This window comes from Cyprinus carpio, chromosome B11 (assembly GCF_018340385.1).
Source record: "Cyprinus carpio isolate SPL01 chromosome B11, ASM1834038v1, whole genome shotgun sequence".
In the NCBI taxonomy this organism is placed as follows: domain Eukaryota; kingdom Metazoa; phylum Chordata; class Actinopteri; order Cypriniformes; family Cyprinidae; genus Cyprinus; species Cyprinus carpio.
The window spans coordinates 7,119,648-7,146,853 of NC_056607.1; the positions used below are offsets into that span (position 1 = coordinate 7,119,648).

General features: G+C 34.5%; 3 protein-coding genes across 6 annotated transcripts in view; 1 reads left to right on the forward strand and 2 right to left on the reverse strand.

Moving 5' to 3' along the window:
- LOC109098723 (intermediate filament family orphan 2-like) overlaps window positions 1-14,267 on the reverse strand; it is a 29,598-nt gene extending 15,331 nt beyond the window's left edge. For 3 of the 4 annotated variants that reach the window (XM_042733695.1, XM_042733697.1, XM_042733696.1), the window contains exon 1: window positions 13,377-14,267. In XM_042733695.1, the coding sequence (XP_042589629.1) occupies window positions 13,377-13,852 (476 nt within the window). In that variant the 5' untranslated portion in view covers window positions 13,853-14,267. The remainder of the gene's footprint in view (window positions 1-13,376) is intronic. The other variant, XM_042733698.1, reaches the window with a different exon arrangement.
- Window positions 14,268-15,858: 1,591 nt separating this feature from the next.
- LOC109098682 (mRNA turnover protein 4 homolog) lies at window positions 15,859-21,020 on the forward strand. Its single transcript, XM_042733705.1, has 8 exons — window positions 15,859-16,004; window positions 16,234-16,292; window positions 16,599-16,702; window positions 16,784-16,865; window positions 16,952-17,019; window positions 17,167-17,318; window positions 20,288-20,364; window positions 20,674-21,020. The coding sequence occupies exons 1-8, from the start codon at window positions 15,977-15,979 to the stop codon at window positions 20,821-20,823; spliced, it is 720 nt and encodes a 239-aa protein (XP_042589639.1). The 5' UTR covers window positions 15,859-15,976; the 3' UTR covers window positions 20,824-21,020.
- Window positions 21,021-21,177: 157 nt separating this feature from the next.
- On the reverse strand, window positions 21,178-26,705 carry LOC109098357 (aflatoxin B1 aldehyde reductase member 4-like). The gene is made up of 7 exons (XM_019111920.2): window positions 26,268-26,705; window positions 24,944-25,131; window positions 24,666-24,770; window positions 24,443-24,539; window positions 23,607-23,706; window positions 23,345-23,474; window positions 21,178-21,499 (listed from the first exon to the last, which is right to left on the reverse strand). The coding sequence occupies exons 1-7, from the start codon at window positions 26,554-26,556 to the stop codon at window positions 21,338-21,340; spliced, it is 1,071 nt and encodes a 356-aa protein (XP_018967465.2). The 5' UTR covers window positions 26,557-26,705; the 3' UTR covers window positions 21,178-21,337.
- Window positions 26,706-27,206: the final 501 nt, after the last annotated feature.

Consider the following 27,206-nt stretch of genomic DNA (forward strand, 5'->3'; position numbering starts at 1 on the left):
ATCTCAGGAGCTACAACAAGAGAACCAGTTCACTCCCAAACCCCATAAGGAGAGCTGGACTGGCTTTCTGTCTGTTTGAGAGGCTAACATAGACCTTACAAGGACAGACGGCAACAGATGAGAAAGTCACCGCACAGATGTCTGGCTACTGATGAGCGCATACTTTATAAATGTGTCCCATCATGTGCTGCAAATGATTCAGTGTCACAAAAATGTCTAGGTTAATCTCACTGCTCTTAGGCCTCAATTTAAGATTCATGTTTTTTATTTAACATACAATTTCCATTCATTTGCATTACACCATTTTAACAAAAACAAACTACTTAACTGATAGCCTATATATAGTGTTTTTGAGTTCATCAGTCACTGATTTATGACTTTGTTTATACTACAAATGAATATGAGACCAAACTATATTTCCCATCATTCTCTATGGCAGCTCAAAAATGATAAAATACAGATAAAGTAGCAAATGCATTCATAATTTGCCTCTTTTTCCCCTTTATTTTGGCTCTGTAAACCTGGCAAGTGATAAGAGAGGTGGAAATGCAATTGCCAAAACAGTAATTTCACAGCGGCACTTACTTATATTCAAATATGACAGAGGCATATGCTAATATCTTGTATATGAGAGGGGAAATGTTTATAGCCAGCTGTTTGCATCTACAGATGTCTCATGGCTATAAAAGCTGTTTATTAAGGGTCTTCCAGTTTTATAGCGCTAAACCAACTGGGGTGTGATCACATCGTGTGCAGTTTAAATGTTTTAAAGAGAGCAACATGTTCCCTGACATGTTCTTCTGCGACTCAAATTATTCTACTCATCTCAATTTATTCAAGTGTGTCTTGAGCAGTGATCCATCTGAGCTGAAATACTGCTGCATGTGCAGAAATGAAAGTGCAAGCGATTGCAGGAAATCGGCGATGTGTTTGTGAGTTCAGGGTCTGTGTGATTAACCTGAGATTCACAGGACAGAACAGAGCCTTCTGCACTCATTCACAGCAGCCTAATCAAACTCATACATCACGCACACACATTCGCATGCTGTGATTTATCGCTAATACTCTTTCCATTGGTCCATTGGTGACAGCCTCCGACGTCTTCACCATGTGGGTTTATAGCATGTTGTGAGCAAATATTTCACACTGATCCTACTGTCCTCCAGAAGAGACGTGCAAGAGAGAGAGTGGCCCTATAAAATCTGTTTGATTATGTTTTCCGTTTCCAGATTTTATGGATATGGACTTCATTTTAATGGTTTTTGAACTGTAATAATCAAAAAGGATTTAATAAATTTAATTAATAGAATTTTAACAATTTAATAATTTCTTAAATGTTTAAATATAATAGTGCCCTGCGAAATAAATGTAATTTTTTCAGAAAGTCTGTGTTTTCCATTTTATTATTTCTGGATTCCATTTGAATGGTTTACTAAAATAATAATAACCAACATTGATTTAATCAATTTAATTCATACATCTTTAACAATTAAATCATTTATTTTTATTTTTAACAATAATAGTGCCCTAGGAAATGTGTATTTATTTATTTAAATTCTGTGTTTTCCATTTTAATTAAATTTTAGTTAAATTTTAATAATCAAAAAGGATGTCTGTTTTTAAAAAAAATTAATACATTCTTAACAATAATAATGCCTTTTGAAGTGTGCTCCATTATTCAGACATGCTCAGTTTTAATATTTCTGGATTCTGTGTTTTATCATTTAATACAGGATTTATTATCAAAATCTAATGAATGCATCAAAACAAACTGTTTCATCTTTTAAAATTTAATCAAAAGAAACAATTCCTTTAATTTTTTATAGTTCTGCATAAGAGAGTTTTATTGTTTAAATTAAAACACCAACAAAAATGTGTAATATTGTGTGATATTCCTTTAAAAATAATGTTTCATCTGCGCCACAAGGATGCGCTGTTTCTACGTGTATTTAGCTTTGATTTGAAAGAAAACAGCGCATCCTTGTGGTGCGGATGATACAGAAGAGCATACGCAGCATACGGTGATATGAAGAGACACAGAGGAGACCGCTGACAAAGGAATTGTTGAATATAGTCATTATTTTTGTTTTCTTTGCTTACAAAAAGTGTTCCCGTCGCTTCATTTAACCCAGATTGCATGTCTGATGGCAGATGGAGTATTCTGACGATGACTTTCATACCTTTTCTGGACCTTGACACTGTTATTTATTTGGCAGTCTATGTGACAGTCACAGGCCTCCCGTTTTCATCCAAAATATCTTAAATTGTGTTCCGAAGACTAACAAAGCTTTTACGGGTTTGGAACGACATGGGGGTAAGTGATTAATGACAACATTTTTATTTTGGGGTGGAGTATCCCTTTAATAAGTTATATTATCATTATTTTATTATTACTTTAAGAAGCACATTCTACTGTACAATAGTAATATATCTCTATCATAATTTCATCAAGTTAAACCATACTTTTATTTTGATGGGTTGTAGTAAAGACTGAGTTTCTGTTGCTCATACTAGCAAACAGCTCTTACTTCTATGGCAGAAAGAGTAAAAACTTTTTTCTTGCATGGAAGACTTAAGAATTCATTCAAGTCTGAGTTACGTGCCAAAGTTTAATACTCAGGATTAAAGGGTTTAGCAAACAACATGATCGACTGTAATTGTGCAGCTTGCCTTAACAAGCACCATAATTATTTGCACAAGACCTGTTAAAAAAAGTTATGACCACATGAGTTGGTCGAGGCAGAAAGCAGCAACCTCAAGAATCATCTGGCTGTGACAAACATCTTCCTTGAAATGCTTCCAAATAATAACTGCAAGTTATTAAAAAGGGAAATTCAGTTGCATAACCAAGGAACACTTACATAATTGTGCAGAATACAAAACAGTTTACAGTTCATTCAACTTTTCAATGAATTGTAATGGGAAATAAATCAGATTAGGGACAATACAGGTTCATTTTCACTTGACTTAACTAGGCCTGAAACTATCTTTATATATATATATATATATATATATATATATATATATATATATATATATATATATAAAATTTGATACCATTTGAGCTAATGTAAGTGCCTGCAATAACACAGTTTGACCAGTGTGGCACTGTGCTCTCTGCTTGCAATCCAATAGAAGAAGACTCGCTTGTGAGACATGGAAACAAAGCTGAGCTATTAAAAAAAAAAAAAAAAAACCTGTACTGTAGATTTTGGGTAAGTTTTACAAAACTACAAACACCCTGGCCCTGATATTGTCTTTTAAGAGTTAAAAGCAGTACGATATTAGGAAGCAGAGCTTTACTGTTTGCCAAACATCCTGATGCTGCTAAGAGTGACATTTAGACAAATATGGAAATAACAAAATAAACAAACAACAAAAAAGACAACAATGAAAAAATAGCAGTTAAGAAAGCATCCGATCATAGCGAAGTGAATTTTTGCACCAGCTCTACAGATGGCACTCCAGTAAAGTCACATCACGTTTACTTATATAGCACTTTATACAACACATAAGTTGCAAAAGCTAAATAACCATTCAAAGCCTAATGATTAATCAGTGATTAATTGTTCTAATAATCGTTAGATTAATCTATTTTCAAAAGAATCATTTGTTGCAGCCCTAACCCAACCCATCTATCTATCAACACGCATCGGGACTTAATGAATATATGAATCAGCTGGTTTCCATGAGGCCTCTCGTCATGAATACAGCACTGCAAATACAGAGGGAGAAAATAACCCACACCTCAAAATGATCTGTGAGCGTATCAGTAACAGCTGACCGGAGGCCACACAGAGGACAGACCCTGCTCTCAGCAGACCCTTGAGAACTGCTTATGAACTGTGGATTAGATTCAAAGAGTTACTGTTAACACAAGAACATCATATCCAACCCGTGAAAACTCATCTGATGCATCCATTCACAGATACTGCTCATAATCTGTGTGCTTCTCAAACTGTAACAGTAAATATAAATGCCTCCCTACAGTAGATTTATTTATAAATAAATGAGTCTGATCATTTTAGTTTAACTTTTTTTCCATGACATCAGACTCTAATCATATTGCTGCTGCCATCATTTTATTAAAGGGTTAAAGGAATAGTTCATAAACACCTATTAAACATAAACACTGTTAACTGTTTGGTTCCCAACATTTTTCAAAATATCTTCTTTTGTGCTCAACAGCTGAAAGAAACTCATGCAGGTTTGTAACAACATGAGCTATCCCTTTAAATCCTTTGAAACTATGCAAACAGTAACAGGTTAAAAGAAGGATTGCATTGTTCTTAACAACACCTGAGACAAAATAACTGTCACTAAGGATATCTTGTTTTGGTTTTATTGACATGCGATTTAAACAAGACATTAAACCAGGGTTAACTGCAGTGTGAACAGCCTCGAGAGAGCTTTGGGTGCTGTTTCATTTTCTAGAAGACGCCCAACACAAGCTCGGTCCAATAACTAGGGTGTGAAGCAAAAAAAAAAAGTGACATGAAGTACAAAACAGCTCACGTGTGGATTTAGGGATGAAAACTAGGTATGCAGACATGTGTGAAACAGGTGTGGACATTTAATACAACTGACACAGTCATAAAGCATCTGAGCAGCTGGCATGTGACGTTATCCTAAAATGGGCCACAGGCTTGGTCCTGATGGCAAGAGCAACTGACTAACTAAAAGTAATAATATATATTTCTTTTTATATATTCTATTAATATATTTTAATATTTTTTAAAGGATTGTTTTGTTTATATTTACCATCAAAATGGGTCACATGTTTGTTCTGATGACAGGAAAAACATGCAACTAACCAAATAATCATGCAGAGTTAGGATGTTAATATTTCTATAGAGAAATAAATATCAACTTTTAAAAGAAGAAAGGGAAAGGGTTACTCTACGTTTGCACAAATTCACGTCAGTGTTGTTTTATGTTACAAATTTAGTATTTTTTGGGTCTATGTATTGTTTTGTCATATACAGTATATTTTTTAAATTATATATATATATTTGATATATATTATAACATTATTATTAATTTATAATTATATATGTGACCCTGGACCACAAAACCAGTCATAAGGGTCAGTGTTTTTGAAATTGAGATTTATGCATCATAATAGAAAATAAATAAGCTTTCCATTGGTGTATGGTTTGTTTGTTGGCCAAGATACAACTATTTGAAAATCTGGAATCTGAGGGTGCTAAAAATCTAAATACTGAGAAAATCACTTTTAAAGTCGTACAACTTAAGTTCTTAGCAATGCATATTACCTATTAAAAATTACGTTTTGATATATTTACAGCAGGAAATTTACAAGACATCTTCATGGAACATGATCTTTACTTAATATCCTAATGATTTTTGGCAATTAAATTTTGACCCATACAATGTATTGTTGACTATTGCTACAAATATACCTGTGCGACTTATAACTGGTTTTGTGGTCCAGGGTCACATATTATGTATATGTTTTTTATTACCACTACCACGTAAATGTAAATACATTTAAATGTAATATTAATTTTAATTTTAAGGATTTTTTGTTTACTTTATTTTTGTTACCACCACCAAAGTCAAATCTGTAAGATGCAAAACATGCAAAACAATCAACTTCCAGATGTGCAAAAGGTGACAGTCTTCGGCTCCAGCCGGATGACAGGCTGTCACGGCTAATCCAACCTCCCGCCGGGCCCCTGGGGGCCTCGCTGCACCCAGTGTGTTCAGCAATGTGCCGGGATCTCCCGCTAAACAAACTCATTATCTCATACGGCCGCCTGACCAACAACTCCCTCTCTGTCATGTTTCCCATCCATAATACACCTCAACGGCTTCAACATAAGCAAGGTGTGGCCGCAACATACTTTGCATGTCAAGTCCTATCAAACTTTCTCGAGAAAGAACACTTAATTGAGCTAATAGCTTGTTATTCCCGCCAAGAACAGTTACATACAAGTCGCTCCTGTGTGATAACTTGCATTGCCAATGCTCGGGGCGCTGTTATTCATCATAAAGCCACTCCTCGTCATAGGTGGAAAACATTTAAAGAGTTTTGTTCCAAAAATCACAAGGCTTGTTAGGACTCATTGTGATATAACATAGGTGTGATATAAAGGGTTAGTTTTAGTAGCTTTAGCAACACCCAAAATCCAAGACAATGTTATCCTTTCGTTGACCCACGGTTTCTTAATTGTGCTAAAAACCAATCATCAGTGCAAGAGTAACAGGGCTAATAACGAATTCTCTTTATAGAAGTGGAGTTGTAAAGGGTCGATAATGCATTAAAGCTCACAAATAGATCTTTAAATCACCCAGAATCCAGAAAAGGCTTTAAACTAAAGTGCCAGGATGCTGGACTTTGCCGTATTCATCTAGTGCAAATGCAACTGGTTTAATGTTTGAACAGCAGTGATTCACTTTAGCAAAACACTAATCCTGACCATGATATACTGTATATATGGTTACAGCTCATGCATATTAAGTCCTATATAAACTTTAGAATTATAAAAAGGGTTTGCAATTAATAAGAAAAGAGCAATTTTCAGGAAACAGGTATCTGCAATCTGCAAGCAATCACTGACTGTTATAAAACTGATATATATATATATATATATATATATATATATATATATATATATATACACACATACATAGATAGATAGATAGATAGATAGATAGATAGATAGATAGATAGATGGATATAGATATATATCAGTTGGTAAGATTGGTAAGATGAAAAAGAAAATCTTACCAATCCCAAACACACACACACACACACACACACACATATATATATATAGTATAAGTGCTGAATTAGCCAGTTTTAGCCACTTTTAGCCAAACTAACTGCTGAGAGAGTTTTAATTTCAAAACCTGTATATAAATATATTTATTATTTAAAAGTACACAAATTTCAATTTTATAACATTTTACATTGCAAGTTACGACTCTTGAAATCTGCCTAAATTAGGCTTTTCAAAGACATTGCATAATATGCTCAAGTGATTGTGGCAATATCTTACAATTATGCATCCACAAAGTACTAAAATAATCATTCATGGGATCAGAATCATTAATGTCCTTGCACAGCCCATCCCTAGTCCACAGAGAATCCATCGGCTGCCCATAAATCTCAGGAAGCGGCACGTCATGGGTGAGACATGGGCATGTGCGAGCCTGGCAGAGATCAGTGCGGGTGAATCAGAGTGCCGCCCACCCTAAAGGTCATCCACACCCCCATTCCATCAGCATGAGGAGGAAACACACATCTAGATATCTAACCACTGAGTGAAAGACTATGAGAAGCCGTCTGTCAAATATCAATGCTCTTTTAATCTGCTTGACCATCCCTGAAACATGACTACATCTCAGACTGCCATTGATACTCTCCACTACACTCACACAGACACACAGAACAACAGAATGATAGATGGACAGACAGACAGGATTTCTGCTCATTACAGCTTTATTTCTTCAAACAGCAGAGGAGGAAGCAAAGTCTCCAAACATTCAGCCTCAGGCTCCAGCATTGATCCGCAGCACTGAAGCTAAATTCAGCTGCCATTTAATTATTCATATGGGGGAAAGTGTCCTGGAGGTCTGTGTTTGATGGAGGTTGCCTCTCTGAGATGATCTCAGTTTAATCTGGCCATTTTAAAGGTGTAATTGGTGAACAGAAATCTGATTTGCTGAATAACTGCTGCTCAAGAAATATTTTTTTTATTATTATTTATTATTGTTGTTCTTCTTAATATTTGTGTGGAAACTGTGATACTTTGTTTTCTGAATTATTTGCTGAATATAAAGTTCAAAAGAAGAGCATTTATTTGAAATGGAAATCTTTTGTCTTGACTGTCGCTTTTGAACAATTTAATACATCCTTGCTCAATAAACATTAATTTCTTTTAAAAAATCATTCTGATCACAAACTTTTGAATAGTAGTTCATATACCCAGGTATCATTAAAAATATTGATGGAAATTTAAATTTGAGTAAATCAAATAAACAGTAAAAAAAAAAAAATAGAGATAAAAATGTAATCACTTCCAGGTCATCACACTGGAAATTAAAGGTCAAGTCGAATGCACTGCATTGTGGGATACAGTATGTCAGGCAGTGGATCTATACTGCGCATTTCAGTGAATGTAGTAGGTCTTTAGGGATTTCACGCTTACAAAAAATCTGCATAATGTCCACAGTAAGACTGTACTGTATGCTCCAGAGCTACATGTCAGCTTTATATCTCTCTTAAGAGGTTAATGAATGTTTTCCTAAAGAAGTCGTGACAGAACGCTGCAAAAGACTGTAATAGATCAACATATACACACACTTACCAGTGTCCTGACTGCAGTTTATCACACACACACAAAAGCCATCAATCTCTGCTCTTTGACCAATCGTTGCACATGGATTTTCACGCACCACTCTGTCAGTGCAAACACACTAACATCTTATTTTTCTGAATAGTGCAAGATTGTGACCGCCTCATCCAACAAGCACACGAAATTAATTTATTTGAATGCTTTTTGCTTATGTTTCAACAAAAGACAAACATCTAAGACAACTAGTTTATGGTTGATTAGTTATTCAACTTAGCAGGGTTATTATAGTCAATTAAAATTAAAACCATTAAAATAAATGGTCGGCGCGCCCAGTACATGATCCAAAAGGGTTGTACCTATTCTCTGAATGAGCCATGGGTGTGTTTTGGGCGTAACGTGCAATAAACCAATCAGAGTCTCATCTCCCATTCTCTTTAAAAGCCAGTTGCGCTTGTGCCATGATGGATTCAATATTAACATGGCGGAATTTGCAAGAGCAAAGACTGAACGCTTCTCCAGAGAGGAAACGGATCTGCTCATGTGCAAGGTTAAAGCGTACACAATAATAATCTTTTACGTAGTAATCCTTTCATTTTTAATATTTGGCATGTTTGTGTGCTGCTGCACGCCCTTAAATTAAAAAAAAAAAAGTACTGCACAATTGACTTTAGACCAGGTTTTAGTTGGTCAATGGCTCAATCGTTTTCAGTTGCGTCAAAATAGCAACGCACCAACAATGTGCCTGAACACACCTCATTTTCAGACCACACACTTGCATTGCACTTGTCGTCACATTGCGCCGGGTGTATGCTAGGGCCCTAAAACTGAAATAAACATGAATAAAAAAGAAAAGAAAAATACTAAAAATGACAAAACCACATCAAAATTACTAAATCTTTATAATGAAAATGAAAAACTATATATATATGTACTGTTACTTTCCTGCACGATTATAATCTACAGCAGTAAAATAAGATAAAATAAACATTTTACAGTCCTGGATTTATTTTATTTTATATAGCAATAAATAAACAAACAAATAAATTAATTTCACTTTTAACTTAAAAATAATTACAATTAATTAATTAGGGTAAAAGTGTAACAAAAACAACAACAACAAAAAAACCTGTAAAAAAAACAAAACAAAACTCAGTATTAAACATTAATTTTTTTTGTAGTTACAACTTCTATATATATATATATATATATATATATATATATATATATATATATATATATATATATATATACATTTTTTTACAGTGTAGATGCAAATAATTGCATGCATCAATAAAAAAAAAATACATAATTAAAGATTCAGAATGCAAAGACATTGTGGAATCACAAAAAAGTGGCCTTAGATGTATTAGTGATATATATTTTAGTGATCCATTTAGATATAAAGTTAACACACATATACAACACTCAATACATAGGGATATTCAGTTCCCAAACTTTGAATAGCTTGGGAGCTGGTTTATGTTTGAGCATTATAGCTTTTTATTTCTAAGCTGATTAATTATTATAAGCCTATTAATTATTTGTTAAGCCTTCAACGTAATGAATTTTTTGGAGCCGGTTGGAGTAAATGGACATGAAGGAGATGCACTTTCCAAATGTATGAGAAAATGATATGTGTGAGATGTAATGCACACCAGTGATTCACAGGGAATCATCAGCATTAAAGACCAGTGTGGGGTCCGATATCTCCAGCAGGATGAACTACAGACACAGAAGAAAGGCTTACATTCACAATGAACATTGCAACGTGTTAACACACCGCTTACATGATCAGCTTGTCAGAAAACACATGCATCGTCATCTCTTGCATCATCATTCAGGTATCGTTCAATGCATTAATAAACATGTTGGCTATTATATATCCTAATTTTGCAGGATAAACAATTATTTAGATACTAATTAAAATGGAATGGAAAGATCAGATTAATGAATCTCTGAGTGTCACTATTCAACATTCCTTTGGGTGTCATATAAAGATGAAGCCACTGAAGCCATTAGCTGTATTTTTCATGTAATCCGAGAGCATTTACAATTACAACATTTATGTTTCAAGTTTATTGTCGTTATCTGACTGCTCATAAGAGCATCAGGATACATTTTAGTACGAATTTAGGGTGTAAACAACTACTTATCGGCCTTTTTAGCCCATCTTAGGTCATTTTAATGTCTGCTGATTGCAATTGCAAAGAAATGTAATTGCACAGGTTTCCTTAATTGCATAAATTGATCAAAATTTTATGCATCAAGGTTATTACTTAATATGAGCAATAGAAAAGCAGTGAAGTCGGCCTTAGAGAAAAGCGCTAAATACAATGGACCTTCTGATTAAAATAAAAAAAAGGTTTTCTTTCTTCTGTTTCCACCACAGAATAAAAAAAGTACAAATAAATAAATTAAATAGATAAAAAAGGTAACTGCAATTCTCACGCTTTTTTCACAATTCTTAAAAAGAAGAATTGCTAGATTAAAAAAAAAAAAACCTTAGAGAGTTAGCTCTCAATTTGGAGTTTGCAAAACTGAGAAGAAAAGTCAGGATTGTGAGATATAAACTCAAAACTGCAAGAAAGAGTTATAATTTATATCTTTCTATCCCATAATTATAACTTTTTCTCAGAATTGAGTTTATATCTCATAATTATGACCTTTTCCTCAGAGTTGAGTTTAAATCTTGAAATTCTGAGTTTATATCTTATAATTATACTTTTTCTATTATTTGATTTTATATCAGAATTGAGTTTATATCTTGCCATTCTGAGTTACTTTTTTTCTCAGAATTGAATTCATATCTTGCAATTCTGAGTTTATATCTTACAATTCAGACTTCTCAAAATTCTGAGTTTATATCTCATAATTATGACCTTTTCCTCAGAGTTGAGTTTAAATCTTGAAATTCTGAGTTTATATCTTACAATTCTGACTTTCTTTCTAAAAATTCCGAGTTTCTCATAATTATGACACTTGTTCCGAGAATTTAGAGTTTCTGTCTCATAATTGACTTTTTTCTCAAAATTGAGTTTATATATCTTGCCATTCTGAGTTTATATCTCATAATTATTACATTTGTTTCTTCTAATTCAGTTTCTATCTTATAATTATGATTATGAGAGTTCTGAGTTTATATCTTGTAATTCTGATATTTTCCCTCAACATTCTGAGTTTATATCTCATAAATATGACATTTGTTCTTAGAATCCAGAGTTTCTCTCATAATTGAATTTTTATATCTTGCAATTCAGAGTTTTTTGTTTTTTTCAGAATTGTGAGGGGGAAAAATTCCAAATAAAATGGCGGCATTACATTTTTATTTTTTATTTTTTATCCTGTGGCAGAAACTGGCTTCCATAGTTTCCACTAGCCTATATAGATATATATTCCATTGATTCCCATATGTTTGACTAATTAACTTCGCTGGTTGGTAAACTTCCTCGATACAAAGGTAATTCTAACAAAGAAAACAAAGATATTGGCCTATTTCATATCTGAACTTGTCCACAACCCATTTGAAGTTCCGGTGTAATGTCATGATGTCATAACTGATGCCAATCTCAGACAAAGACAAGCCCACAACACCAGCAGTGTTAAAGTGAGCTTCTGAATCACCCACAGGATGACCAGGATGTGAGACATACACGCTTGCTTCCTCTTTACTTGCCTTCATTTGTGCTCATTGTTGTGGCTTCTGAAGGGTAAGGCAGCAGTATTTACTAGTGAGTCAGCAAATGCCTGGACAAAAGGGAAGCTTGAACACACTCACTCACTCATATATTATACTCACATTCACGCCTCAGTGTTTGAAGTCATTCAGAAGTCATGCATTAATAAAACCCATTCAACATCCAAAAGAAACCTCATTCACAAAGGCTGGAAATCTGTCAACATGTCTGTCACTTTCTACTCCAAAATCATTAGATCAAAAACAGGAAATTACATTTTGAAAAATAATAAAATAAAATAAAATAAAATAAAATAAAATAAAATAAAATAAAATAAAATAAAATTAAATTAAATTAAATTAAATTAAATTAAAATGGAGCACTATTTTCAGGATAATAAGCAAATTTTACCCTAAATTTTTCATTACTGAATCAGAATCAGCCTTATTGCCATTTATCCTTATATGTGTAAACATACCTGGATCCTGAGGTTTTACTTTTACTGTTCCATATATTTAAATTATGATTTTCATTAATGTAATACAGAATGTGTGGTGTAGTTTCTTAAAACAATACTGTTGCACAATTACTTTTTTATGTAAATCATCATAAATTAAAAGAAGTGCCACAAATAATACCATGATGTATAAATGTTTTTTAATAGTAAATCATTTTGTTTGTATTACAGTAATGAGATTTGGGGGTAAAATATGCAATATTATCATGAAAATAATGTTGCAATGAGAAATATATAATAATCATCCTAAAATAAAATTTTGTTTATGCATTTTTTCTTTTGATTTTGATGGTCTGGTATCATGTATTCGAGATCATCCATTAAGTCTCTACATTTCTGTATCAAGTAAATAAAGTAAATTAAACAATTAACTTAATCAGTGGGCAGCTATGATAAAAAACTTTTCATATCATATTTCTGAAGACAGCTGCAAAATTTGCAGAAGGTCTTCAGCTGCTGAGCAATGCAAGAAAACAATTGGTATATTTAGAGGTGACTTGATAATAGTGATCACGGCTGCCCGAACAGATGGAAAAACAAACCCTGAACCTCCTGAACCTCACCAGAGCTTGACTGCCCAAATGATGCCTTATTATGTCATTTCATCATACACATCCTTAATGAAAGTGCAAACGGTTCACTTTTAGTGAAGTATTTCTCATGCAAGCACACCAGCATGCACACAGAAGCTGTTCATTTGGCCTGTATGCGTGCAAAACTGGTCCCTTCAATATTTGCTGTTCGCCTGCCAAGATATTCTGCTGCAATGAATCAGTCCGGCACAGAAGCGTTGACCAGCAGCAGGCGCGCTCTCAGGCCTAAAGAAAGACTACCAAGGCATGATAAAGCAGCAGTACTCACTTTCTCTTGTACTCATCCCGCTCCCGTTTGACTTTGGCCAGAACGTTATACAAGGCTCTCAGCTCTGGGGTGATGGTGTCGATTTGGACCCCGACCCCATCCGGATGGGTCCAGGTGACTCCGGGTCCCTGGACAGTCTTGACGCGCTCTCCTTGTCTCAAAATATGCGTAAAGCTCCAGATGGTGCCTGGAAGTCTGGACCCCGCAGAGTCCGTCTGGACCGCGACATCACGCGAGAAGGAGAAGCCCTGGTGCCTCGGCTGACCGGTGGCTTGCTTCAGCTGGCTCTCCAGAAGTTTGTTCCTTCTCTCCAGCTCATGGACTTTGGCGAGGAAACAGCGGAACCTCAGGTTGAGGGTCTTGAGGACATGGATGTTGGACCCCAGGTCGTTGCGCAGCGCTCTGGGAGCCGCGTCCGACGGCGCGCCGCTCACCACGCCGCCCAAAAAACCTTCTCCAAACAACAACGAGTTCATGTTTTCATACAAAAATAGATACCGGCGAGATTTAACGACTTCGATTCAAAGCTGGTGCGTCCATGCAGTCTTCTTCTCGTGCGTACAAAAGCCTCTAAGTATCATCGACTGATCAGAAACAAGCAGTGCGGTCATTATCTGTCCGTCTTTCCAGGACGCATCATGTTCTCATTGGAAACGAGAGGAATAACGGAGGAGCGCGGCGTTTGTGTGTCAGCTCATTTGCGAAACTCCCGGACTTCTGGAGATCTGCACGTCATTTCGGTGATCGTGAACTCCACACTCTCCGATCACAGTGATATTATTCTCACAGTCTCTTCTTCCGCTGGACTGTTTTATACCGAGCGCTACCGGCGCGACGGGATCGAGTTTCATTCTCCTAAAAGAAGGAGATCCGCAGCGCACTCTCCGCCCCCGCCGCGCACGCACACACACACACACACACACACACACACACACACAAACATGCACGCACGCACGCACACACACAGAGGGAGTGCAGGAATTCAACATCGCTCCCTCAAACAAACTCACGTTTTATTTCTTAAACCTGCAAGTGTGAATGATTATAATCTGATTTTAAAAACACACTCTGTCATAGCACTTTAAGCCAACTCATCGTTAAAATAATGAAAAATACAACCATACAAGATGCTTCAGGAATATATTGATCAATGTTTAATAATGCATTTATGAATCATAAATCATAAGCGATCCACAAAAATATTATTTAATGTTTTATCTAAATAAATACAGTTTATGTTTTTCTATAGCCTAGGATATTTATTAAGTAAACAATTATTCATAACATTAATACTTATATTGATCAAATATATACTACTTTTAATCTAAAAATATACAATTTAAAATCTTATCAATGTTTAAAAATGGACTATCAATAATATTATTTTTCCAAAATATATTATTGAGTTTGCATCTAAATATATAGGCCTATATATAGCATTTATCTGCTGTCTTACCGCAACAAATCAAAATTTTAAGGTTTTGCTCATTGCAAAAACATAGCCTAATTAGTTAACTGAATGCAAATCTGTGATTAATTCAGGCTCAATAATCAGAGCTGAAAGGTTCATACCTTTAGGCCTGTTAATATTAATGATCGATATTAAATGTGAAAGGGAAAGCTATAGCTCATTAGCAAAATCAGAAATTAAAAGGCAAATTTAGGAAGGCGTGTTGCAGCAACACAAGCTCTGTTTGCATTTCACCAAATGAGTGATGAATGGAATCAGACATTACACAAGCATTGCACCTAAACCTGCACTGGCTTGAAGCCGCTCTGCACAAAACACACCGAAGGATTTCTGAGGATTTCCTCAATTGTTTTGAATAGACAGTCCAGGTATGCAAAATCAAAGTTTTTGGGAATGCAGTCATGTCTGCTACAAATCCTTTCATTCAAGTGTTAAGTGCCCATGTGAATCCATGCTTTCTCATATAAATCTATAACAAAAACAGGCACTTCTTCTAATGAGTTTTAGGTGTCTTTTTAGGGAGACTTCACAGACGTGTTAAAATAATCAGCTCTGGTCGTTTACTGTGCTGTTTAACAAATTACGTTAAATAGTCAAAATCCTGCTTAAGTGAAATTAAAAAGTTTGGATTTCATTTAATTTACTGCAAAAGTCAGGGAAGATATCACTATAAAAAATACAGTACCTGAGTAAAAAAAGAAATAATGCATAATGTTAAACAATAAATGCATTCTGTAAAAACAATAAAAACCTTAAAAAACTTGTGCAGCCTATTTTATTTGACTAATACGTTATTTTACAATTAGAAATAAGAGAAAGTTACTGTACCAATCTACTCATGCAGCACATGTCTTGTAATAATATCACAATAATGCTGCGCCTCCTGCTGTTTCACGATATGACGGGCTTCTAATAACAGTTTTCCTTGCGAGGAAATTACAAATCCAACACTGGTAGTCTTAGCTTATGAATATTAACTAGACCATGCGAACCATCCAATAGAGTTCGTTTACTGCTCTAATTAATATTCATGAGGCACCACTAGGCGGCGGTGTATCCCTCACAGTCTCGAAGCGCTCTGAGGTCATCAGGCGAAGAAGAAAATACAGCGAGCCACAACGTGAGAGCCATGCCGAAATCCAAGCGGGACAAAAAAGGTAACTATTTAATCTTTTAGTTTGTTTTATCACTTATAATTCCTGAACTTTACACGCTATACATTACAATGACTCGAGCTGAAATACAATCATGTTTGTTACTTACTGCGCAGACTTAAGTTTGCGTGGTTAACTCATTTTAGCGTCACTTATTAATGTTAGTGAAGCAGCTGGGTCTGTTAGAATTTGTTAATGTTTCTTATACTGTCATTAATGTTACTTTTAACAGTTTCTTTAACCAAAACAACCAAGAAGGGGTTGGAAGCCAAGCAAAATCTGATTGAAGAGGTTAGTATGACTGTTCATTTTGGCTGACACTACAAACACGTACCATATATTAAAAGTGCTTGGGAATGACAGCAGCACTGATATGAAGAAATCTTGTTCTCCAGCATGATTGGAGATGCTTCCATTGCTCTTTGAAACAAGAAATTATTAGGTTGCATAAGAAGTACATAATCTGATATAGGCCCGTTTCCTCTTGATAAGATTGATTTGTTTTTGTTTATTTCCAGACCTACATTAAATATGTAAAATCATCACAATAGTTTTGCGACTGATTAAAATCTCTTTTTCTGTCTCTCCCCCTCTCAGCTGCGGAAATGTGCAGACATCTACAGATACGTGTTCGTGTTCTCCGTAGAAAACATGAGAAACAACAAACTAAAAGACATCAGGACGGCCTGGAAACACAGCCGGTATAAACACTGATTTACTGCTTTATGTGTTGTTTTAGGATTTCGAAGAGTTTAAGGTTGAACTTGGGTTTTGTGTTTCAGGTTCTTCTTCGGTAAGAACAAAGTCATGATGATCGCGCTGGGGAAAGGGCCGACAGACGAATACAAAGATAATCTGCATAAAGTATGCCAGCGACTATTTAATAGCTAATTGAATTTAATTTGATCATCTACACTGGCTTTCTTTGGCTAATAAAGTTTGTTTTGCAGGTGAGCAGGTTTCTCAGAGGTGAAGTAGGTGTTTTGTTTACAAACAAAACCAAAGACGAGGTTCAAGAGTAAGAATTCGTTTAATTGACATTCAGACACCTTTGATAACATGTACATAAACTTATTTGTGATTCATTTAAAACTATATGGACTGATATATGTCAGATTTGATCATTAAATTCTAATAAAACCAAATCAACTTTTTTTTTCCGCAGATATTTCAGTAGCTTTAAAGAGGTGGATTACGCCCGAGCGGGTAACATAGCGACCATGTCCGTGACGCTGGATGAGGGTCCACTGGAGCAGTTTCCACACTCAATGGAGCCTCAGCTCAGACAGCTGGGCCTTCCTACAGCTCTGAAGAAAGGTAAACCATTAGTTAACATGATGACTGTTACACAAACAAGTTGTTAAATGATGGCACCCTCAATCCAAAAGGCTGAAAACTGACCCACGTTTAGGCTGTCAAAGATGTAGATGAGTTTGTTTCTTGATCAGAACAGGTTTGGAGCAATCTAGCATTACATCACTTGCTCACCAATGGATCCTCTGCTGTGAATGGGTGCCGTCAGAATGACAGGGCTTCAAGTTCTCCGGCACCGTGCGGTTGTTTGGCTGCGAGGAAAAAAAAAGTCATCCTTTATTTAAAAACACTTGGTGATATCACACTTGAGTCCATGAGTTCACCCATCAATGTATGAGAGGAGCACAGCTTTCACTCTCAACCAAACTAACATTTCTAGCCAATCAGAAGTTTTTGCTCTTATAAATACGAGAGGCGCATTAGCTGATGAATGGAAAAGAAGCATGGGTCTCGAGCCTGACACGTTGAAAAAGCTGCGAGGCGCAATGGTCAAAGATTTCCATCTAGCGTCATATTTACATAGAATAACTATTAAAAAAGCAGCGGAGCTTTGTAAACCACTCAGAGCAATCACATCATCTCCATAAGAATGATATGATTGCCAGAACAAATTTACCGGGATTTTTTAAAAGGTCCTGTTCACACTTAATTTAGCAGTAAAGACTGTATGTGTGAAAGGGGCTAAACTCGTCCTCTGAATGTGTGGTGAGTTTGGGTTGCTTAGTTAATATTAATCTGGGAAAACTCACTTGATTTGTAACGTAAATCATTTAAACCTATGCCAACACAGGAGAATACATACACATATTTCTAAATATGCGATTTATTGTTACATTGCGATTTCAAAATAAAAGTTTCTGACTTTGCATCTGGCCAAATATTAAAATTAAATGGATTTAAAATGCGATTTATTGTTAATTTGTGATTTCAAAATAAAAGTTTCTGACTTTGCATCTGGCCAAATAATAGGCATATTACTTTATGTATTTAACAGTGTCGTTCAATAAAACCATGTAGTTGGTTAGTTGGTTAGTATTGCCTCATTGTATATAAGTATAGTCATATTAAAGCCTGTTTTTCCACTTAGTTATATTTGTATTACAAACAAAAAAAACATCAGATTACTCACTTGTCAAAATAATCAGTAGATTACTTGATGAGCAAAATAATGTTTAGTTAAGCACTAGATTAGTTAAACATTTCAAAATACAACTGCGTTGTTTTACTTTGTGATATAAATGACAAATATTTTGTCATTTAAAAAATTTCTTAAAGTATTAAAACATTGTCTCTTTCTAGTGAAACAAGTATCTGCATTTTGTCTTTCTTGGTATTGCTGTTTCAAATATCTCACCATAATCTGTATTTTGAGCCTGTCAAGGGCTAATGGTAATGGCTGATACCTTACTAATTAGTTTCAAGGAAAATCATTATGTAATCATTATGAATTTTTATTCCATGTAATAGATCTTTATTTTTGTTAGTTTTTTTTTTTTTTTTTTTTTGTTTGTTTCCACGTAAGGCTCAGAAATTTTTTTTTTGCTTTATCCCCTGGAATGAGAGTCCAAACTGCTGATAAAAACATCACAATAATCCACACCACTCCAGTCCATCAATTAGCATTTTGTGAGGCCAAAAGCTGCATGTTTATAAGTAGTGATGCGCCGATCCGATATTCATATTGTGTATCGGCTCTGATACTGCCATTTTCGGGTATCTGTCAGAGAGGGCCGATCCAAATCCGAGATTTTTATTTTTCTTCCGATTGTGCAAATTATTCTGTGTTACTTCTGAAGCCATACGGTAGCTTAATGAGAGCTACATATTAATATTTAAGTCCTTGTGTATGTGTTCACACAAACTCTTTTCTCCACTGTGGCTGTCAGTCACTCGTTCAGCCTTTAAACCCTGGTCACGTTCGGTTTATAGCATATACTTGTATATAAATACATTCATGAATGTTTTTAACGAATGCTTTTATAATAATACAAATGGCAATGTGTAACATTTTACCATTTTTGGTACAACACTTATTTGCTCCCCACAAAATATTGTTTTTTCTCTAAATGTTTGGATTTCTAAAATTATTGTGCATTGAATTGTGCTGCCGAATTATCCACTAACCTAGTTTATAATACATGTTTGTCGTAGATTATGAATATACATAGGCCTATATTATTTTCATTGTTCTATATTTTATTGTTCTTTATAATGAAGGAGTCTGTATCTAGTAGATTGTGAGAGACTGATTATCAGTTCCACACACAGAGATATATAAATTCTACAGTTATTTAAATGGGACTTCACTGGTATCGGAATCGGAGGCGAAAAATGTGGATCCGAGCATCCCTATTTATAAGAAACAAAACACAAACTTTTTAACTTCAGACTGTTGCTTCCGGCTAAAATACTCTATCCATAATATTGCTTTCTTTAGTTAAAATGTTGTCTGGTCTGAATCAGGAGAAAAATATGCAAACACCAAGCACTGTTTACAAGCCAAAACAGTTGTAAACAAACATGTCAGTGGACTTCATCACTGGAGGAAGTGTTAATATGTATTATGGACAGGTATTTTGATAAGAAGAAACTGTTAAAATTAAAATGTCCTGATGGAGTTAGTTCTTACAAACATGCTTTTAATTTTACAAAACATTAATTGATGGACTGGAGTGGTGTGGATTATTGTGATGTTTTTATCAGCTGTTTGACTCTCATTCTGACGGCACCCATTCACTGCAGAGCATCCATGAGCAAGTTTTGCAATGCTACATTTCTCCAAAACTGTTCTGATGAAGAAACAAACTCTTGACATCTTGGATGACCTGAGAGAGAGGAAATTTTCAGCAAAAATAAACTTTTGCCTGTACTATTCTTTTAATATCTTCAATCAGAAGAGGATAAGTGTATTGTAAATTGCATTGGACAGAAAGTAGTTTACACTAACTAAACAATTATCAATCCATCTGCAGGTGTGGTGACACTGATAAAGGATTTTGAAGTGTGTAAAGAGGGAGACACACTCACACCTGAACAGGCGCGAATTCTGGTGAGTTTGTACCAATAATACACTGCGAAAAAGAATTTTCTTAATGAGTATCATAATAACAACTCGTAATAACATATGCAGTGTTTTATTTTTTTAAATGAATTAATTTGTAAAATATTTTACCTGGAATACATGACAAAAAAAAAAACAACAACAACATGCCGCACTGTGAATGCACTAGCAGACATGACGTCTCTTTATTTGGATTAAAATCCATTTAAAAAGTTAAAAGGTCATAAACTCATTTTGATTTTAAAAGGGATTTATTCAGTTATTGTAAAACCATAATTCTTTGGACTTTCAATTCAGAAACTCTTTGGAACCGAAATGGCAGAATTCAAAATATCAATTAAGTGCATGTGGAATTCTGAATCCGGAGACTTTGAAAAGCTGACGGACGCTGACAGCAATGAGACCAAGAAAGAGGAAACGGATGAAGACGGAGAAGGAAGTGAATAAAACCTGGACACAGGCAATGGACTTTTTTTGTAAACATTCATTGTGTTGATCCAACATAAAACGTTGTCATGGTTTTATTGAGTGTTCTTTCAGTGAGCTGCGCATTACCATCAGTCATCTGCACTGTTTAGTTTCTATTGTCTACAATTTTCTACAAATAAACAAAGTTTAGTATGACTGTACTGAACGGAGAGAAACCAACAGGTGATCTCTTTTATTCTTATTGTTAAATGTAAGTTATTTTAGCAAGTTTTTGGCAAGAAAACAGTAATTAAAATGCAACTATCACATTTATTTGTATTGCATTCTCATGTAAACATGGAGAAAAATCAAGTGTTGGTGAGCTCAGAGATGTTTAATTTTGTCATTGTGTTTATTAGGAAGCTGAAATCTGGTACAACTCAACTATCACTGTTCACTCAAAATATGAACACAGAAAAAATAAAGTGATCTCTGTATTAGTTCTTATAAATCAGGTTTCGTGTCATTTTATTCTCTAACTGTCACGGGGCGTCTAGCGGAAGTAGTTTGGACACTCATGGGCCACTAAATCCCAGGCGTGTTTGAAAGCATCCACGACTTCCTGTCTGAGCGGACCTCCTGCGGCTGCTGTCAGGTTCTCATGCAGCTGCTCCATGCTGGACATCCCGATAATGACCCCGTCACCCAGATCACCCTGTAAACACACACGTCAAAATAGTGAATGTAACTCATTTATTTGTCTTTAAATTAATATAGTCATTTACTCATCCTCAAGTTGTTTTTTCTTCTGTTGAACACAACAGAAGATATTAAGAAGAATTGTGGTAACCAAACTGCTAGCTGCTGATTTTACTTACATTCTTCAAATAAACTTGCACAAATTGAGGGTGAGTGCATGACTGATGACAGTTTTTGGGTGAACTATTCCTTTACGTTTTCAAGTTTCCAGTTGCTGTGGTCATGATGCTGGTCAAATGACTGCTTTTTAAGATGAATATTATGAATTTCATATTTTAAGCAATTTAAAGTGCCCCTATTATGGATTTTTGGAAATTAACTTTCATGCAGCTCTAAGTGAATGAAAACATCCTGCAAAGTTTTAAATCTGAAAGTGCACCATGTATTAAGTTATTGTCTCTCAAAAGAAAGACTCAACTCTGAATCATTGAAACGAATCATTTTTAAAACGAATCCCAAGCCATTTCATGTTGACATCAACATGAAACATTAGAATATTGCCCACCCACTTGTTAGACTTTTCCCATTGGTCTAAATGAAAATTCATTCTTTGCTACTAGGTGGCACTTTTGGAGTGGTAAAAATAGCTGTTTCCCTGGTAACGCTGTACACAAAGCAGCACTGCGCTCACAAACGCTGCTTTATCAGGCATTACAGGCTCATGATGAAATGAAAATGCGACCAATCACCGCAGATTAGCGTCACGCAAAGAGAAGTTTGGAAAAATTAATCCTTGAGCGAATCGTTTGGGAGTCCTTGAGCAAGTAGGTGTAAATAAATGCATATACTAAGACAATGAAAGAGTTTTTTGACCTTGCATGCATGGGGCTCCCAAAATCAAAATATGTACCTTTCATTACCCATAAAAGGGGCACTTTAATGAGTTTGATGATAGAGAACCTTATACTACATAACTAATTCTTTGAAAAGTAAGCAGTGACTTGATTTTATGTGGACTTTGAAAAAAAAAAAATAATAATCTTGTACTCATTACAAGGGCAGATCAGAGACTTGCCTGCCATGATCAGTGCTGGGCACTAACTGATTACATATCATCTGGATTACATAATCAGATTACAAAAATTAGAATACATTTTAAAATGCTCATAATCAGATAACAGTTACTTTTTTATTGATTTCATATTATTCACACAATGGTAGTACATTATTCATAATTTGACGTGCTCTAGTTTTCTTTTTCTAATTTCATTTCTAAAATTCGACTGCTCTCATACATTAGGAAAGTCTTCCAGCTTCTCATCAGCTCATAAACACCCCGGAGCTCATTTGTGAACACCAATTTGGGAAACCCTGGTGTAATAAAATGTTTAAAACACTTCATAATGATGAATGGAATATATTTTAGGTCAAAAGTAATCAAAAAGGAGTCCGATTACATTACCTCATATGTGCAATACAACAGATTACGTTACAAACTATAATTTCTGTCATGTAATTTGTAATCAGTAACCGACTACAATTTGTTAGTAATCTACCCAGCACTACTCGTGTTTTTTAACTAAAACCATAAAAAAACATATTTGCCTACAGCGATCTGTCACGCTGTATTTTTTGAATTTCAAAAAAAACTGAAAGCTGAGATTGTTTCGTATGAACAATAACCTGTATTTTTCACTGCGTGAGAGTGTTATGGTTTGTCAGACATAGCAACAGTAACAAAGGGTGGTGAGTCTTTGCAAAGGGTCAATTTAAATTAAACATTTCACGAAAATAAACACAATAATTTATTGGCAAAAACTATACTAGTATATCAGTGGCACTAAAATAACACCGCTCTCACCCTCAGATGAGAGTGATGGTACATCCAGCGAATAGCAGCTGATGTCAGGGTGGGCTTCTCTGAGCCGTACGCTGCTTCCAGAGCCTTCCGAATGCCATCTATGCCTTGGAAATGACTCTCCTTCCAGTATCTGAAATACAAAAACATGCAACACTGATCACATCTTAATGCTCAGCTAACTAGATCTAGACTCTGAGGTCACACAGGACTGAAAAAAAATCCATCGGTGATGTGAATGTCATGAATTATGAATTTAATGCACCTGTCTCTGTAAGTACCAGCCCAGCTGCTCCCGAAGAATCGACCCGCGGGCTGAGGACCGTCTTGATCTTCATAGTGATATATTCCAGTCAGAAGCCCACCTGGTGAGATGAGCGGAGAAAATAATTTGTGTATAAGTGTATCTTTATCTTTTTTTTATCATTTACAACTAAGCAAAAATTTTCTAATTATACAAAGAAAGTGTGCAAAAGCATTAAAAGCTAGTTAAGAAATTAGCCCAAGAGACCATTTCATTGCAGAATGAATGATTTTAGATGGCCAAATAAGTTTTCTTTAAATAATTTAGTGTTATTTTATGTATTGTTTAATTATTATTTAATCATTTTTTATTATTAAATTTTTGTAATTTTTTTGTTTATTATTATTATTTATTTTCTGTATTGTTTAATCATTATTAATTACATTTATATATGTTTTATGTATTATTTGTACATATTTATGTATTATGTATATTTGTATATTTTGTATATTTTTGTTTACATTTTTAGTTTCTTATTGGTTTTTATTATTTCTTTATTTTATGTATTGTTTAATCATTATTTAATTATAATATGCTTTCTTATTAAATGTTTATATTTTTTTTGTTTATTACTATTTGTTTATTTTATTTAATGTATAATCCTAATTTCAATTTAAAGTAAATATTATTAAATGGCATGTTGTTTAACAAACAAACAAAACAAAGAAATGGAGAGGAAATTAAAAAATGACAAACAATGCAAAATATACTGTACATAGCAGTTTAGGTCTGTTATTAATTAGGAACCAATTTATTATGTTTTGCAAATACATTTAAGACAATAAGGAACGCATTACCTGCCAAGGGATTGTATGCATAGAAACGGATGCCAAAGTATCTCAAACATGGCAGCAGCTCAGTCTCCACCTGACGTGTGGTTGCATTATACATGCCCTTCAGAGGAAAACATCAACACTGTTCAAAGCTGGTCTATTCGTTCTTCAGTAATACTTCATTGACAAATTTCAAAATAGTTATACACTAGACCTTGTATATACAGACTAACATCTATCCACTTACTTGATATACAGTAGGAAGCACCCAGTTATTGTGTTTGCAGATGCAGTAGATTTCTGCCACTTCCCATGATGCATAGTTTGATAAGCCCAGCTGTTTGAATTTGCCCTAAACACCAACAAACAGAGAGTTGCATAATTCTTTCTGGCAGCTTGTGTCTTCTAAAAACATCTAGGTCAGACAGCCATAAACTATCAATAACTCAGGCATTTATCAAAGTGCACGTCTGACGGATAAAGTCTAGAGTCTGTAGTGTATGATGGAAAGCTCTCGTGACGCACCTCTTTATGCAGCTGGTTGCAGGCCTGTAGTGTGTCCTGAATGGGGTTCTGGTGGTCCGGCGCGTGAAGGTAGAACAGGTCCACACACTGTGTGCGCAGCCTCTTCAGGGACGTGTCCAGCTGATCCCGGACACTTTCTGGTTTGAGTGTCTTTCCCTCCCAGGGGTTTGCTTTAGTCGCGATTCGAACTGATAAACACAAATGAAATGAAAGCACTGAACTTGATCACAAATATATTTACTCCCCTTTTAGACCTTTATTGTATCAGTATACTAATATTTTGATTTCATTTTTTTTTATTTTCCCATTTTCGAGTTTTAGTATTTGTATTGTTTTTAAATGTCTATAAAGTTTTCATTGATTTTTTTTTTAAGTTTTAGTTTTGTTATTTTAGCACTTGAATGAAATGAGAAATGTTGCCATTAATGTATTTCTATTTATTTTAATATCTTAATTTATTATTTCAATTTTTAAATTAGAATTAAAATAGTTTAATATGTAACAATCACAGACATGAGTGAAAATACAATTTCATGTATTATTATTATGTATGTTTCTTGGTATTTTTAAATTCCCTCCAGCATATTTCTTCTTATAAGTTGCCACTTGATATACTATTTACTATGATTTGTCTCTGAATTAAAATAATAAGAATAATATATATATATATATATATATATATATAAATAATTGTAATAAAAAAGTATAACATACAAAATATAAAATACTATACAATATTAATTAAAACAGAATTAAATACTACTACTACTAATTATTTATTTATCTTAATTATTAATTAATTATAATTTATAATTTAATGTATTGTTTATTTATAATAATAATAAGAATAACAATTATTATTATCAATACTATTATAATAAAAATAATAGAATACATACATTAACATACTAAAAATCAAAATCAAACACTACACAATATCAGTTAAAACAGAATTAAATACTACTACTACTACTACTACTAATAATAATAATTATTATTATTATTATAAATAAAAATAATACATTAAAATACTAAGCAAAAATAAATTATGAAATAATAATTAAAATAAACAATATCATAAAATAAAAAAAATCCATTTCTTTAAAAAAAAAAAAAAAAAGAGGAACTGGTTATCCAAGTATTTGATAAATTTTATGCCCAGGTCTGATACATACTGCAGAAATACTACGATCATTATGGAAGTATGCTAATATATAAACTGTTTATTCTTAAACTCACAAATCAACATGTCACGTGATCTACCACCTCGTGTCTGTGGTGATCATCAGAGTCCCTAATTAGTGGTTGGGAAGAGTTCTTCTACCTGTTTTGGGAAGCTGCATGTTTCCTATGATGGTCTCCGCCTGTCCATCGTTGTACATGAACGCGGTGTCCAGCTCCTCGTGGCCGCGCTCTAAGAACAGCTGCACCAGCTGCGCGCTCAGGTGCGCGTCCGCGCGTCCCCCAAACGCCATGGAGCCCAGCAGAGTGACGGGGGGTCTGTCCCGAGACAGGCTGCGCAGTTGACTGAAGCGGGGTGTCGTGAGTCTGGGGAGAAAAGCGTGGTGAGCTGACCTCAGGCCTGCTCTCAGTGCTCTGGTAGCGCGCTGCATAGTCAAGACAAGTTCTTCTTCTTTTTTTTCTTCTTTTTTTAATTGGCGCAAGGCACCTACTTTTTAAGGTGCATAACCGCCACCTGCTTTACTGGAGTGTGGACCAGAGATTCGTATTTTATTTACAGTATAATAATAATAATAAACCATACCCTACAGTCTATTCATTAATCCAGACTCTTTCAGAAAAATAAATTCTTCTTTATATGTCTGCCCCTCATTTATATCCTTAAAACTTAAAACATTCACTCCATATTTCTTTAACTCTTTCTTTAAATCTTTTAATCTTATTCTTTGCATCTTATATTTAATTCTGTGACAAATAACATGCTCCACTGACTCATCTTCCGTTCCACAATCACACAAACCTGAAGGATGCTTTTATTTTTTTGTTTTATTTAGCCCAGTGTGAACTAACCTCATTCTAGATATTATAGTTTGCTTTCTGGGAGTTCTTCCAATTGATTTCATTTTTCCTGCTGCTTGTCCAATCTTATATAAATGATGTCCTTTACTTTCTGCATCCCATTGTTTCTGCCATGACTTTATTATATTAACACATATTATTGCTTTCATTTCTTCTTTACTAGGTATCTCCATAATTCTATCCTCCTTTAAAGCTTGTTTTGCTAAAACATCTGCCATCTCAT